At 46.9% G+C, this 16,451-nt stretch overlaps 1 protein-coding gene across 2 annotated transcripts in view; it reads left to right on the forward strand.

The window, feature by feature from the left end:
* Nucleotides 1-7,481: 7,481 nt before the first annotated feature.
* ASB2 (ankyrin repeat and SOCS box containing 2) overlaps nt 7,482-16,451 on the forward strand; it is a 33,599-nt gene continuing 24,629 nt past the window's right edge. Inside the window, exons 1-3 of one of the 2 annotated variants that reach the window (XM_084270772.1) lie at nt 7,482-7,579; nt 13,232-13,495; nt 15,036-15,140. In XM_084270772.1, coding sequence (XP_084126898.1) covers nt 13,251-13,495; nt 15,036-15,140 — 350 coding nt within the window. In that variant the 5' untranslated portion in view covers nt 7,482-7,579; nt 13,232-13,250. The remainder of the gene's footprint in view (nt 7,580-13,231; nt 13,496-15,035; nt 15,141-16,451) is intronic. The other variant, XM_084270773.1, reaches the window with a different exon arrangement.

Genomic DNA, 16,451 nt, shown 5'->3' on the forward strand with positions numbered 1-16,451 from the left:
GAGTATTCCATGCCAATGACACCATGCTCAGTATAAAGGGGGGCTGGTGGGAGGAGGAGCAGGGGATGCTCCAGGATACGCAGTTTTGGGGGACGGTCGGGTTCTGGGACGGCTCTGGGTGGCACGGCCTGAGCTGTGGGTTCAGTGAGAAACTGCATTGTGTACCAACAGCTTCATATATTGTTTGCTCTAAAGTCCTGTCAGCATTGTTATATCTTATCTTTCTGCTATTCTAGTAAACTATTCTTATCCCAACCCACGGGCTTTTGGTTTCTGATTTTGGGTTGTTATTTGCCCCTTCCTTTCCCTTCCCTTGCCTCTCAGGCAGCTGCGTGGATCTCGGCTCTCAGCTGGGGTAAAACCACGACAATAACTGTGACCACAGCTAATGTGACAGACATGATCTACAGTTGCAGCAGAGAAAGCAAAACCTTTTAATGAAAAACAGAATGTGCCAACCAAGAAATGAATCAGGTTTTGCAGCATTTCAATAAGAATGTCTTTGACATTCTATATGGACCCAGTCATGGGTCAAAAGGAAATCACTCATTAAAAGAAAAGATGTTAGATGTGATTTAAGCACTTTTGAGAGGCATTGAGCTGGCATGTGCTCATAGCCAAGTGCTGTGGCACCTGGAGAACAAGCACAAAGTGGATGGACAGATTTCCCTACAATGACACAGGAACGTACCTCACTCAGGTCCCAAAAGACTGTCCCACATGAGATTGAGAAGTTTTGTGGCTGAGAAGACCAGGCAGTACGATGTGACTGATCATCCTGCCCCCCCCCCCCCCCCACACACACACCCAGACTGAGCCTGCACATGCTCCCATCAGCTACCAGGCTACTGACAGGCGTCAGCCTCTCCATCTGGGCTCGGCCAGCTTTGGCCTACCAACCCAGGGAGCTGTTTGTATTCCATTTCTAATGCCTCGAAACAAAATCCTCTCCTTGCTCAGCTGCCACAGGAGCATCAGGTCCCTGCACTGCCCCAGTGCTTGCTCAGCAGCACTGCACTCTGCCTTGGTGCTCCCAGTGCACCCTGATAGCCGGTTGATTTGCACATCACAGCTGTTGGCCCCTGATGGCAGCAGCATTCAGCATTTTCTGTCTCATCCCAGTGACCCTCCCTCTGCCAGGCTGTCACAGGTGGACAGGGACCCCGTGCACCAGCTAAGGACCTACAGGGATGTTTCTGCAGGAAGGAGCATGGAGACTGCCAGCTCCTCATGCTGGAGGACAGCTCAGCACTGATGGCCATCACCCATATGTGGCTGGAGCGCTGACAGCCCCACTATCCACAGTCTGGTGAAAACAACCTAACCTTTCCTTGTCACCAGGTGGGCCTAGGAAAATGCTGAAGGACAGAAGCACAGCAGTGGCTCAGATGGGAGAAATACATCCTGTTTATCGTTACAGCTCTCAGCAACATCAAGGCAGCTTGGCAGAAGTTCATCTCTTTACTCCAGCCTTCATCTGTGCTTGTTCTCCTCTTATCTGTAAAGGTGTTAAACAGATTTTCCATCTCACTCTGTGGTTTTGACACTTGTGTAACAGGTGGGTTTTTTTTTTCCATTGCTCAGGTTTTCCCTGGAGCTATGATCTCTAAACACAGCTCAGGAACAAATTATGCTTGGTTTGGAGATCTGGTGCTTCCTGTTTCAGCCACGCTGACTGGTGTCATCTAGCCCTGTTAGAGCTGAGGAAACCATGTCTGTAGCAAGGTAACTTACTAAGTGTGAAAGAATACATCCTCTTTTAGGCTTAGGGTGGGAGTTTAAACAACCATTTAACTCTGGCCTGGAAGAATCAGGGATCTCTCACTTCGGTGGGAAAAAACTCCACAATTCTTTTCACAATTCCACTCTAATTTACCTCTTCATGTTGTTTTTACAGAAAAAGTACATAAATTACTGTGGCACAGTAACTACTGCTTGATACAAAGCAAAAACCAAACACAGGGAAAGACTTTTTTTTTCTGCCTTCTTCCTCTCAGCGATGCCTCTTGCCTCAGCACACTTGTGACTCTTCTTGTTGCACTGTTGGCTTACCAGCTCAGTAGAGAGAGTCCAGAAGCCTGCTGAATTAGGTAAGTGTAGAGTTATTTTTAACCCAGTTGAACGTTACATGTTCGTGTGGCATGTTGAGAACCAGATACACGCTGGTGTCATATGACATTCTGTCCAGACACTTGTCCTAAATTTAGCTCTAAATTTAACCTGAAAGATGTAGGGCAAATAATTAAATGTCAGCCCAGCAAAACAAACCTGTTGTATTGTGATTTGAATCTAGAGGAGGCATAAACCTCTGATTCTCTCTCATGCATGCTCAAAGTGGTCAGTGCAGGACAATGAAGCTTCAGTGGCAGTATAGAAGGACAGCTCGTTTGATCAGGGCTTCAGATACTGTATTTATTGCATATGAATGTGACCACCTAGCAAAACCAGCACTGGCTAAATAAGAGATGATGTGCACAGTCTGTTCTGGTTCTTTCACTGATCTTGTCTGCACCGCAGCCAGTGATGCCCCAGGCTTGGCCATCTCATCCCAGGAGCAGGCCAGCATAGCATGGCAGGAGTTGATGTGGATGACAGCTTGTCCCCTTGCTTTGGGTTTCTGAGCCTTATGGCAGCAAAGCCACTTCCAGTTGGGGTGGGCAGAAGCCACCTTTGGCATTGATCCCAAGACAGGGTGGAGCCCATCCCTCAGAAACAAAACCACCCATCTCTCCCAGGGGCTGTGCAGAGGAGCGTCCTGCCCTGCCTTGCCACTCCAGGAGCACCTGCTAGCCACAGTTTAACTCCAAATTGTAAATCCTTGAACTTCATTGTGCTTGGTTACAGACACCTCTGCAAGCTGCTGAATCTAGGCAGGGGCATCTTGTTGTCCAAGGGCTGTTTATCTGTGGCAATAGTAAGGCAAAGGCAGATGTGTGCCTAGAAAGCCTGTTGTTCTCACGTCTTTGAAGGAGGGCAGAGAGAGAAATGCAACAGGTCTTACTGCATACAGCAGGCAGAACAGAAACAAATCAGTCTTAAAGAAATTAGAAGGTAGCAGAGAAATGCATCAAGAGAGACTGTTTATAAACTAGCCTAAAGGATCAACTGGAGAGGTGAAACACCCACTGTGTATTTCCAAAGACTGATTTAAAAAAAAAACAAAACCAAAACCAAACTGTGGAAAGGTTCCTTCCCATCAAAGTAAATTTCACTTTTCCATCACTGTTACTTTGGAGTCACTGTTTGTCCCAGGAGCTTTGCTATTCACCTCAGCTTGTGTCTCTTCCTGCCATTCTCATCCTCCTGCTCCCCAGCAAAAGTCTTGGAGCAGTGGGGCTGCAGCAACATCTCTGAATTTCGTGGATTTTTGAGAGGTCAGGAAAAAGACAAGTCTTTCATTAGAATTCTTACTAACATCCATTATAACTTAAGTTAAATGATATTTGCACAGCAAAGAGTAACTAGAAGATAATGTTCATGCTTTCCCTCTTCCTCCAAGGAACATGTATTTGTTTATATAGTCTCTGGGTCGTATTCACTTCATATTAGCATTTCATGTTCCCACTGACTGATTCCTCTTTCAGTTTGAGTCAGTGGATGTGACCTTATGATGACATTTGCAGAGAGGCGGTAGCTGGATGCTCTTCCAAAGCTCACTGGCAGGTCAGGTCTGGGCTGAATCATCGGATAGCTGCCATGGGGTTTAGGACCCCAGATTCTGTGTGTTCCCCTTTCTTAATTCCAGAAGAGTGAGGACTGTTTTTACCTGAAAGGTAACAATTTTGTGTGAGGAGTTGCTGTCCAAAGGTGGAATTTGTACACTGAGTTGAAGTCCACCCTGACCCAAGGGAAAAGGGGTGTCAGGGACCCTTAGCATTCTTAGCATAAGTGGTCCAGAAAGGGGAATTATGTTCCGAGTAGAGTCACCTCAAAACACCTACTTCTTTGCAGCACCAAAGCATTTAGGCAGCAGAGTCAGCAAGAAGTAACATATTTTGTATTCCCTACCCCAGGCACGTGTGACATCCTGCACCTTTTCCCATACAAGTGCTTCTGGCTCCTCTCCTCTCTCAGGGTACTGGGGCCAAAGCAATCATTGGTTCCTGCAAAAGAAATTGAAACCATCTTCCCTGTGGGAGTCTCGATCTTCTTGTTATTTGAACACGGGCTGTATAGCAGGAGGCACAGGAGGGTTGCCTTTGGTTCTGCTATTAGCATTTAATCTTTGGGAGTGTCTGATGGAAGCACAGTGTGCCAACGCTGAATGCAAAGCTTTGCTCTCTGCAATGTGATTGCACAAGGTGAAGGGATGTGTGCCCTCAGTGAAATGTGCCACCCAAAACATCTTGCTGTCTTTCTACAGTTCAGACAAGTAACAAGGGAGCGGTTCCAGGTAATTGGTGCACAAAGCAGTATGCTGTTCTGTGGATTATGTGGATTTTCTGTCCAGGGGCTGTTATAGGCGTAACTAATCAGTAATTTCTTCCTTTCAGAACAGCCACTGACGAGCCAAGTGTTTGGGTGCAGTGGAGTTACTCATCGTTAGTAGCTGCAGGCTGTGGACATGAACACAGGTTGTGCTACCGTCCCATCTCACCTCACATCACATGATGGCAAATCCATAGCACTCTGCACACAGAATGAGTCTGTGCAAGCTCTTCAGTCTCATGGGAAGCACAAATGGATTTGTTTTCTCACCAACCTCAGTTGCCTGATTCAGTCTTGTCTTAGAATACCACTTGGTAGAGATGAAGGACTACATGATTCAACTAATGGCAGTAGAGCCTCTGAACAAACCCCCAAACTAAGGAAATGTTAAATGTGCTTTCCTAACCTGACTTCTGCTTGCTATTGTGAGGAAACATGACAAATAAAGCAAATTTTGCTGTTTATTTAATCATTTGTGATTTTCACTTGGTCATTGTTCTTTGTCTTCTCTCAGATTCAAATCCCTTTTATTGTGCCCTGTTGTTAAGACCCTAGCTGACTCCCCCATCAGCATGAGTTGGCTATTTCCATCATTTTCTATTTAAAGAGAAAGCAAACAGATCTAATATACAGTGTCTGAGTTTGAAATCTGTCCCAGAAATGGCATAAATTTATGTATTTATTTTTGCAGGTGACATTCTGTAATCTCTTGGAATGTCTTGGGGTTAAACTGAAAACACAGATCCATAGCTGCGCGTGCCCCAGGGGAAATATTAACAAATCTGATGCAATGCTAATAAATCATAATGATTGTTATTATTATGCTTTGGATGTGTTGTAATAAAGCCACAGTATAACTTTATTGGGAGAAAAAAAATCGACCCCCAAATGTATGATTTCATTCCTGTACAGTAATATTTCTGTAACTAATGTTTCAAACTTCTGTGAGGTCTTCCTCTGAGGATACCAAAGTATTTCAAAGGTTCTAATTAAATAAGGTCTTATTTGGCAATCTCTATCCATGTAAGTAGTCTTGGCTTCCCATCTGCAAGGAATTTTGGACTCTTCTCTAAAGTTAATGTGTTTAATTATTTCTACTTCACTAATGTAGCAAATGAGACACAGAGGAGTGAAATGATTTACTCAAGACAAAGAGAGAGTTAGCAGTATCTGAAAATAGACCTTCTGAAGAGAGTCCTTCACTTCTATTGGAAAATGGTGCAGCAGCATTCATTGGAGCTTCAAATACATCGAAGGGGTGAATGGGGAAACCCAGGAACATGAGAGGGAAGGGAATTGCAGTGTGCTTGCTGTGAATGGCATGGGGAATGACCTGCAACATGCAGTGTTCATAGCCAATGGGACCTTGAGCCCTAGTTTCTCTTTTATAATTAAAAAGGTCAGTCCTGGAAGATGTAGGCACCCTCTGCCAAATGTGAATCTGCTTCACAACATCCGCAATTTTCCTTGAGTTCTGTGAGACATCAAGCCAGCCATCAGAGTGCCAGGGGTGTGGATCCCATGAGAGACTGCTGAAAGGCAAACAGAAGGGTTAAATGGGAGATACTCTTGAGTTTAAGCCAAGGCTGGTTGCAATCTTAAAGTAATCAGGAAAAAAAAGTGCTGTGTGTTGTTTAAAAGTCACGTAGGGTTGGCTGACATCTTTTCAGGGGCGTAAGAGTTTCACACCCTCTTGGTGACGACATCCAGGGCTTCTTTGCCTGCCACAGTAACTGCTGAATGTCCTTAACTTTGGACAAAACAACAGCCCTCGCACTAGTGAAGAGGGGCAGATGATTTTGTGGGCAGCAGAGAAAGAGGACATGTCAGATAGTGGCTATCCTGTCATGGTGAAGCAAGTCTGATTGAGGAGCAGGCATGGAGAGGCAATGACGCTGGTGCTGAAAGACCCTAAAAGTGAAGCAGGTGAGTTGGAAGGGGGTCACCTGTTAGTGGATTGTTTGGTGTTGCTAAATTTGTTGCCTTCAAGATTGCTCTTGTTAAGGCTTAGACAAGGGGTGTTGGTGCACTGACAGGGAGCATAAAGCCAGCCTGAGGATCCACAAGGAACTTGGAAAGGAAAAAAGACCCATTGCAATCTTTATATGCCATGTTTTGCCATGGGAATCAGTGAAGCAGGAGGTGGAGGAAAAAGCACACACATCTTTTAGCACTGTATTATACTGTTTCCCTTCATTCATTGAATTTGCATGTCCAGGTAGAAACCTGCTCAAACCATGTATTATCCCCATGTTCTGGCTAATCCAACAGTGACCGTTCTCCTATTATATGCCTGAATCTTTTCTTCTAGTTCACCCCTGGATCAGCGCTCTCTCTCCCTCTGCCAGCTTGCCCCCTGCCAGATGTGGGGGAAGATGGCAACCATTTCAAGTTTATGTCCTCAAGGAGTTGGAGGGAGGGTCTGTCGTTCACATTTATGTGGTACAAGAGCAGTTCTTTTCCAGTAGTGAGCTCTTAAAAATACTACTTGGAACGGTTTCACGTCTGCTTTTGTCATCTTTTGGAATACTGAAGACTCCAACTTGCAGCTTTAAAAATACACAAACCACTCTAAAATATCAATAAATACCCACGTAATGTTTGCCTGTTTTGTTTGACAAGCAGCAGCTAAAAGAAAAGTAAATTGAGCTCCCTGCTCCTCAAGTAAATAAAACCCTCCAGGACAACATATTTTACTTCAAAATTATAAAGCAGGGGTTTTTTTTTTGCTTTAGGTTCCAGAAACATGTCCATATATGGTCTACTTGTCAGGGACAATAAATAATGACGTAATAGAAAGGTCAACTTTGTGTCATTTAACTACAGGATGCTTGATGAAGTGAAGTTCTGCAGATAACGCAACAAAGAAGAACTTTAGGATGGGCAAAAGTTTCTGCTGTGCATCTTCAAACAGGAAATCTGAGATTCAGAACAACTTATATTTTGGCTTGTATTTGCTGATCATGGGGTGATCCAGAAATAAACTCCAGGCTTCAAAGCGAGAGCATTTCAAAGCTGTCCTGCAGTTGATCGAAACACCCAGGCAAAGCACAGGGAGATGAACACCAGCGAGGATTTTCTGAATTAAGACTTAACCAAGGAGATAACCCTTCTCAACAGTATTAATACCCTTTTATTTCAGAACGAAAAGGTAATGCAAACATGCATGTTTTGAACTTATTTTTCATTTTCAATCTCTCAGTTTGCTATGTCTGTGCAAATGTTTATTCCTATAGCAGTTCATAATCTAACACCCTAACACAAGTCTTGGGAGGTTTTGGTTGCTTGCTTGTGGTTTTGTTGGGGGTTTTTTTCCCCCAAATAAGCCATAAACCCCCCAGTGATGTTAAGCAGAACGGCAGTTCTGCCATTTTCTTTATTTTTCTTTTACTTGCAGGTGATGCTTATATTTTTGTCCCTAGGCTGACTTGCTCAGAAATACCAGTGGCTGTTGTGACAAGATGCTAAGGCACACCGTAGTGTGCAAAGCAGGGTGGAAAGGAAAAAAAATATTCCATCAGCAAATTATTCCTCTCATTTATAAATTTCCCGTCAGTGTGCCACAAAGCTAACACTGCACTGATTGCTGTGTGAATTAAGGATTTCTGAGGGGACCTAAAAGCTTGCAGGTGCATGCGTTTTCAGCGAGGAATTTGCACAGAGTCACAGTTTGGTGGCATCGTGACACATGCCAGACTGATAGGTGACCTGTTTTGACAGCTGGGGCTGGACAAGGGGATTTGTTTGTTTGGAGGATTCTTTTAGGAAGCCTGGTTTTCCTCCTTCAGCACCGGGCTAGAACTTGAGTGGTTTGCATAAGTTGTTATTATAAAATATCTTTGCCCGTTGCCGCAGCAGGAGAGCATGAGGTGTTGTTCTCCCAACATCCCAGCCCTGGCAGAGCTGACAGGCACTGCAAATCTTTCTGTGTTTTCAAAATCATTTGCTTCCCAGCAGTAGTTAGTTATTCAATACAATATCCTTTGAGAACTGCAAAGATTTACCTGAAATGAAGAAGAAATGTAGCAAAAATGTGAGTACTTTAAGTGCTGCAAATTGGTCTGGCTTCCGTTGCCAGCAGAGGATCCGGCCTGAAAGGTGCCTCAGTAAAAGCTGAAGTGGAGGTTTGGTTTGCTGTGAAGACTTCCAGCCGCGTTTGCCTTCCCCCTGAGCGCGCTCCCGCTGCTTTCAGAAGCAAAAAGGCAACCACAGGGAAAGGCAAACGCGTGTCTGCGAATGCTGGGGCTCGGTCATTCCTTGCAAAAGGCAAAACCAGAACGCTGCTCCTCTTCCCTCTCTTTTTTTCCTCCTCTAAAGACTTGTTTTTGTTTTTAGGAATGTGGTTTATCGCACCCCGAGCCATAAATACTGGAGGTCCTGTATTGAGTTACAAGCCGACTGGGGTAAACTCAGTGCAAAGGCAGGCAAGGTCCCTGGCTCTGCTCCCGTAATGACCTTATCACTCACCTGCCACCCTCCTCTGACAGCAGCAAGTAATTCTGCTAATTCTGCTGCCTGGGCTCTATTGAAGAAGGACAGGCAGCCTTGCTAAGCTTTTCTTTGAGGCAGTGCTATCAATGGGGACCAGTTGTTTGGGATGCTAATGGTGTTGAATGGAGCGGTTCTGTGCCTTCAAAGCCAGCTGTAATCCTTGTTGGTTTTATGTGTTGCATCAGGGATCAGAGGCCCATTTTCCCAAACACTGTATGTTGACAGAGCTTGTAGTCCAAATATAATAGCAAACTAATTGTGTTTATCTGTGGCTTTTGCTGTAATGTGAGTGGTGACTAGTAGTACCCGGCGAGCAGTACCTGTGGGTTCAGAGACCTGCCAAGTACCGCTGCTCATTACCACAGGACAGAGCATCACCACCTGCCCTGACACAAGCATCTCATTCCCAGCCTTACCTTCTGGTCGCTGGACGCACCTAAATTACCTCTGTAAGGCACTGACCTGGTTTCCACACCTAAATAAACAAACTCTCACTGAAACCGAGATGGCAAAATTAAGAATCGGGGTCAGGGCCTATGTGGAAATGGTGATAAATTTAGATCCAGAAGATCTGGTCAGACTGAGCTATTAAATGGCAGCATAGGCAGCAGTATCCTAAGATGTATCTCTGCCAAGGGAGATCACTGATGAAGCCATTCAGACATGAAGGCAAAACGATCTCTAAGGATTAGTAAGGGCACTATACAAACAGCTTTAAAAAACAGGTTCTGTTCTTACAGCACAATCAAGGCTGCATGCCACTCACTTGTGAGGACAGGCTCTTGAGCTGCCAAAGAAATGCAGAGGACAACCAGACATTAAAACCCCTGCCAAAAACCTGAAGTCAGGGTGAACAGTAAACCCAGCATTTAAGTAACAAACACGATTCCAATACTTTGAACCTACAGTAAGCAGACTTAGAGCAAACAAATAGATTCAAGTTGTGTTTACAAAGACAACTTTGGCTGGATCTTACTTATCCAAACTGGTTCAACCATTCCTAGCAACAACCACAGAATCACAGACCGGTTTGGTTTTGAAGGGAACTCATCTAGTTCCAAACCCCCCCTGGGTGACCCTCCACTAGCCCAGGTTGCCCAAAGCCCCATCTAACCTGGCCTTGGACACTGACAGGGAGTGAGAAAAGGCTGATTTTTTTTTTTTTTCATACCTTCATTACAGAAGGTGGAAAATACTTAGTCTATATTGCATTAGTCTAATAGGCTTTTGTAAGGTGGTGTTTGGTAGTAAACCACTGGTTACCTCAGCCCTGCAGGGTCAGCTGAGCCAGGGTAGGTCCGGGCAGCTGCCACACTGCCAGGTAATGTCACCGAGCTCAGCTGCAGGGAAAGAAGGTTAAACTGAATCAGCCTGTGTTGCATTAGCCTCTCGATGAGGGCATGGCTTGTCCTGGTGATACAGCTCAGGTGGCTCACTGTGCCTGTTACAGAAAGAACTTGAACCTGTTCCCAAGCTCTGTGGCTCTGTAGCTTCAAATAAAAGTATCTCCAGGTGAAGGAGGAGGGTGGTGGTTCTGCTCTGAGTTGTTGTACAAAGAGTTGTAAAAAGGGGGCACGTGTTGTACCTCCTGCTGAACTCGGACACACCATGCAGGTCAGTCTGACCAAGGGCAGACAGATAGAGGGATATAGCAAGAGTGGCTTCCAGCCCAACTGGAGCCATCTTTGCTAGAGCTAAGGGCAGCCAAGGTTGTCCACAGCTGTCAGGATGGGCCTGAAAGCTCCTGCAGCCTTGGGATGTGACCCTCACGCCTTCATTGGGGTTGTGCCACTTAGACGAGCAGAATGAAAAGCTTTCTCTAGTTTGGACCCCACAACATTTCTTCCTGCAAGATGAGTTCGTGGTGGGATCTGCAGCCACAACTGTTGTTTCTGCACTCTGTGGGACTCCTGTCAGAATATTAAGATTAGTGAGGATCACAGACATGCAAGGGAGGTTCTCCTTTTTCTCTGTGAGTGGGATCCAGATAACCCATACAAAGAATAAGAGGAAGTAGGAATGATCCCCAAACTCAAATCTTCCTTTTCATTCCCTGTACCTCAGTGAGTCATGAAACAAGAGAATGAGGGAGTGGAAGATGTCCAGAAATGTCCTTTAGTCATAGAACCATTGAGGATTCAGAGAGGCACCTACATTGCATTACCTGCTGGAGTGCAGAGTTGTACTGGCAGTAGCTTCTGTATGCCCCTCAAAGGGGCTCCAGCACCCAGCTCAGAAGTGCAGTGAGGCCTGACCCACTGTCTGCTCTGCCTCCTGTGCTGTCTGGATGCTTGTGGTAAGTCTGGGGAGTTTAAGAAGAGGCATCTGTGCCCCATGTTCCACCAGTGCAGGCTGCCCTCAGACAGAAGCACTTTCATCTCCACTCTTGCCTCCTCTAGAGTCACTGTGCCTCACCTCTATTAGGAGCTTACGATCATATCCTGCCCTGTCCTCTGGCTGTGTAGTTCAGGTCTCTGAGTCACCATCAGAGCCAGATCCCTACATCTGTCCTTACATTTAGGCATTGCAGTGCCAGATGCTGCAGACAAACCCTATGACTCCAGCCCGTGGGTTTCAGACATCTGCAGTGCACCCATTACTGAGTACCAAAGCTGACAGACTATGAAAGTGCTACCCAGTATGCCAGGAGTTGTGCAAGTCAAGCAGTAGATGAAGCTGCTGGGAAGACAAAGCTGTGTCATGATTCTTGGCCAGCCACAGGCTGGAGCACAGCCAAGGACAGGTACCAGAGCAGCTGAGGCACAGGGCGGGCAGCAGCTCCATATCCAAGCTATCAGCAGTTTGATGCTGAGGCTTGGTTCCTTGGGACAGAGAGGGTCATAGCAGAGCTGAGGCATGCCAGCTTGCACTGCAGAAGGTAACTAGAAGCAGCCATGAGAGATCTGACTGAAAATTAAAAAAAAAAAAAGAACACCCAAAAAATTGGGTTGCAATATTTACAGCAACAGAAGGGGGTATTTTGGTGGTTTTCATGCTGTAAAATACATCCTTCGTTGTTAATAGTCATAAAGTCAGTCTGAAATCTGCTGGGCTTCCCTTTACCATGAACTCTTCCCACTTCTTCTGGGGTGTACTTGGGGTCTGAGGTGGATATGGGAGACCAGCCCTGCTGTGGCATCGCTGAGGCAAGGGGTGACAGCCCCAGGGCAGGGGGCAGGCAGCTTTGTCAGCCAACATGCTGGTGCACTCATCCAGCCCTTCTCCTCTCTGTGCCTCAGGCCAAGCCTCCACAGCACCTTTCTGCTGGCTCACTGTCCTCCCCTGCCCTGTCCACAGGCAGCTTATACCTGTCACTCCTTGTCCCACCATTCTCAGTTCTCGCTCACTTCTGTGCTTATAAAAAGCAAACCTATTACCCTTTGGCTTCTTCTTTTTAGAAGAGGCAAGCTTTTTCATCTCCTCTCATGAAATAAGCCCTCAGCTCTTGAACACTGGTAGCCAGGGTGCTCTCTGGCATCTGGATGAGATCCTGCTAGAGGGCATAGATACTTCCCTATCACTGCTGGAAATACCACAGTGTTTTGGATTGTTGTTGCTTTTCTGAGACCACGCTTCAGTGATGGTTCACAGTCATTCTCTGACTGCTGAGTGTACTCTGATGTTTCCCCCCTTCTCTCATTTCCAGCTCTCAACCACCAATTTTTAGAAGAGAACCTGAGCATAAGTCTTAAAGGTCATGACATTGAACTTTGTTCTGTGAAAAGCAACAAATCAGAAGTGAAACTGATCAGCGTCACTTTGCTCTCCTAGCTGAGTGAACCAAAGTCACTTCAAAGAACAGCTTTGCCTGTTGCTTGAGAGATCTCCAGATAAGCTGGAAAAAAATTACGCCATGAACTCTCTTCAGACTTCATGGTGGAGAAAACCAGCCAACAGACAAACCTCTTCCCTTAATTTTCTGTAATTAGAGCAAGAAATAAAACAACCACCAAAAAAAAACCCAACTCCCAAACAAAAAGTGATGCCCACTGGTGGTATCTCTTTCATCTTCTGGGTATACCTTTTACCTACTTTTCTTTTGAGCTGTGGTAACCAGAATAGGTAGGTAAGATTCTGCTTTTCTCACATCAGCTCCTTCCCTTTTTAAAACAACAGCTAAATCAGTTACTCCTGTGTGACAGACAGGAGTTAGTTCATTGTTTACATGCAGATTTTACTTGCTAATGTTCTATCCCTGGTGAAGGATTTCTGAAGCATTTTCTGGTCAGCCCAATCAAGAGGCATAAAAGCACAAGATATGAGTTTGCTGCCTGCATTTTCCAGGTTTTGATGATCACAATTTCTTTTACAGGAGAGAAGTAAATTTAAAGATGGCTACAACAGCAGCAAACACTCAGAGACAAACGATAGGCTGTGAGGAATACAGTCTGTACAGTAGCCTGAGTGAAGACGAGCTGATCAAGATGGCCATCCAGCAGAGCTTGGAAGAGGACCCCACGGCTCAGCCAGCTGCCCAGAGCCACCAGAAGTCAATGGTGGCAGGTCCCAGCGAGGCAGCTGCCCCCAGCCGCTCCAGCAGCCACAACCCCCCCTACCGCATCTACCCCTGGCAAAGGTGAGTGGGCGCCTGCCTGAGCTGCGCTGTCCCAGGAAACACCCTGCCTGGGGAAGAGAACAACAGCTTCCCCTGCTAAACACGTGCTGTCTAATTAGCTTTTCTGAGCGGCTGCTCTGCGAGTCTGTCATGAGTTTGAAAGCTGGAGTCTGCTATAAATCCGATGAGGTCAACAGTTTACCCCCTCGTAACCAAACGAGAATTGGCTTGTCTGTTTTAAGCAGCAAGTGAAATAAGGAAAAGGGGTGTGCTACAAGCTCTGCTGAAGCCAGCAGCTCCTCTCTCCTGTGGGTGCACACTGAACACCAGGCTTAGGGTTTGCCAGAGAGGGAGCACAGCATTTGTTATGGGAAAACATAGCAGAGAGGCCAAAACACAGGCTGATGAAGCAGTGTGAGCTGGATAGCTTTTAGATGCTGCGGGCTTTAGAGGCTGTAGTTATTCAGATCAGAGTCTGACCTTAGGCCATTGCTCTCAGATGAGAGCAGCTCCACACACCAAAGCATAGTGGCATCCCCTTCCCCTGCGATGCAGGGCTGTGGGTTACAGAGACCTGCTGACAGTTTCCAAGCCAGATATTGTTCTCCTTTCATTTTTAAAAAGGCAGATTTCTCAAGGGGAAGGGGGAAGAGGTTAAAAAGTCACCCCCAAACCAAAGAAGATAAACATCCTCCTAAACTATTTTATTTAATAAACTGGGAGTAACTGAAGTTCTGCTCCTTCTTTCTCTTCACTGCACTATCTTCTGACACCTCACTCATTACCACCTGTGATCATTTGTTTCCAAAGCTGAGAAACTGGGGATAATTTGATGGGCAGTAAGACTGTTTCATAGCTGAGGAGTCAGGATACAGGCATCAAAGGTCACAGCTTCTCTGTGTCCTTACTATGCGCTTGTACCGTCAGCTCTGCTGCAGGGCCCCGACAGAGGGGACAATAAAGACTTCCCTGGTCATCTGGTCCTGTCCTCCTTGGGGGTCCTTTGACAGCTGCTATTTTGGCAAAAGGCAGCACCTGCAGTTCTGTGTGCTAACCTGTCCTGCCTTTCCGCCTCAGCCCAGCAGCTTTTGACCTCCTACTGGAGGAAAAACTCTGCAGCTTGTAGCTCCAGACCTGTAGCACTGCTGAACTCCTCTGCTGCCTGGGAGAGCCACGCTGGAAACAGAGCCAGCACCTCCGGGTGCCCCGGGTGCTCCTCCACCCCCGGCTCCGACCTGCTTGCACGTCACTTCAGAGGTGATGAATGTCACCTCGTGCCTGCTTCCTGTGTGGTGGTGGGAGGGTTAACTTCACTGTTGTCTTATATGGTCATTCGAATCCCCTGACGCTTCCTCAGAGGGCCAAAAATAATCTCGAGCCGCGCGAGCAGCTGAATCCAGCGCAGAGCAAACTGTGGCCATCTGCTTTCATTCAAAGCCCTGAGCAGCAGGCTTTCTCGCTCCGGCTCTGTGGATGTGTGTCTCTGTTTCTGCCTCAACATGACCTGTTTCTCCTATTCGGAGTATTTCTCTTTATTTCACTCATGTCATCGCCACTCCAGATTGGCGGCCCAGCCGAGAGGCCGTGCTCAGCCATCCAGCTCAGGGGCAGCCTGGGGGGTCAGGCGAAGGTACGATGGCAGCCTGTTCAGCACGTCCCAGCCTGTGTAAGTGCCTCCCTCTCCCTTTCCTGCTTTCCCCTGTGGGCAAAACAAGCCTTACTACCCACTCCCTCCCCGAGCCAGCTCTTCTGGGTGGTGGTGTCTCGTGGGGGGAAAATAGTGGTTGTCTTCTGGAGAAGCTTAGAGGGGTCTTGCTGATACCTGCACCGCATCCTTGCTGCCTTCCCACTCTTCCTTCTGACCTCCCAGCTGCCACGAACCATGCACAGGCTCTTGAGAGTGACCCTCCTCAAACCTCCCCTCTTCTCTTCTCCCCCTTCACCCCTCTTCATCCCTCCAGTGCACGTGTCCTGAGGACCCTGGGTCATTCAGTAGCTCTGAGGTGACAAGGACAGCAGGAAGGGATGCCTGCACTGTGGTTTATTTATATTGGCTGGCTCGGGCATCAACACAGTAGACGAGGCCGGCAGGTGCTGGTAGTAACTGCATTGGTATTAAGTTCATGGTTCAGCAGTGGGGAAAACAAGCTTTTTATTGCAGCATAGAAACAGGGTGGCAAAGTCTGGACCTTCAAGGCAAATATGTTATAAATGCTCCCAATATTCTGCATCTGTTCCCAGCGATTCCCTCACACTACAGGGGGCTGCTGGGGAACCATACCACATCTTGCTTGAGGGGGGAAACCACCCTCTGGCCACAAGTTGCTATTGGCAGAGACATAAATAAGCTTAGGGGAACACAGTCATGAAGGAGGAAACCAGATGGGCAACGGGGTGGTCCAAGCTCTGCCCCAGTGCCTGCATGTCATGGAAATGTCTGGTGGGCTTATTACAGCTCTCTGCAGGGCAGAGCAGACACAGGCACCTGCCTTTAGCTATTAGATGAAGAGAAAGTGTTGCAGGCAGCACTCTGTGTCCTGCAGAAAATTCTTCCCTGCCTTTTCTATCTACCCAGCTCAAATCCACTTTGTTTTAGCCACCTTAGAAGTCCCTCTCTGGGTGCAGGGTTGCAGTGACTACCCCTCCACTATTCTTCCTCCTTTCATCTCTCATCCAGCTCTGTAGTCTTTGCCACCTCACCCTGCACCCTGGCTGATTCAGGCTACGTCCCCAACCCTCCCTGGCATAGGTAAAAATTTCTTTCTGCTGAAACATGGAACCACCCTCATCCCTGTCACCTGCCACGTCCCCTTGGTCACACTGGCATCCTTTCATTAAGTGCTCTGCACACCTTGCATGCCCATCTCCTGCTCTGGGTGCATGACTCAGGGGCAGGCTTCTCTGCTGCATCAGGTCAGTAGAATTCAGCCCACGAGGAAGGCTGGGAAGCCACAAGAAAGTGTGATGTCATGACTGT

This window comes from Gallinula chloropus, assembly GCF_964237585.1.
Source record: "Gallinula chloropus genome assembly, chromosome: 14".
NCBI classification, from domain to species: Eukaryota; Metazoa; Chordata; class Aves; order Gruiformes; family Rallidae; genus Gallinula; species Gallinula chloropus.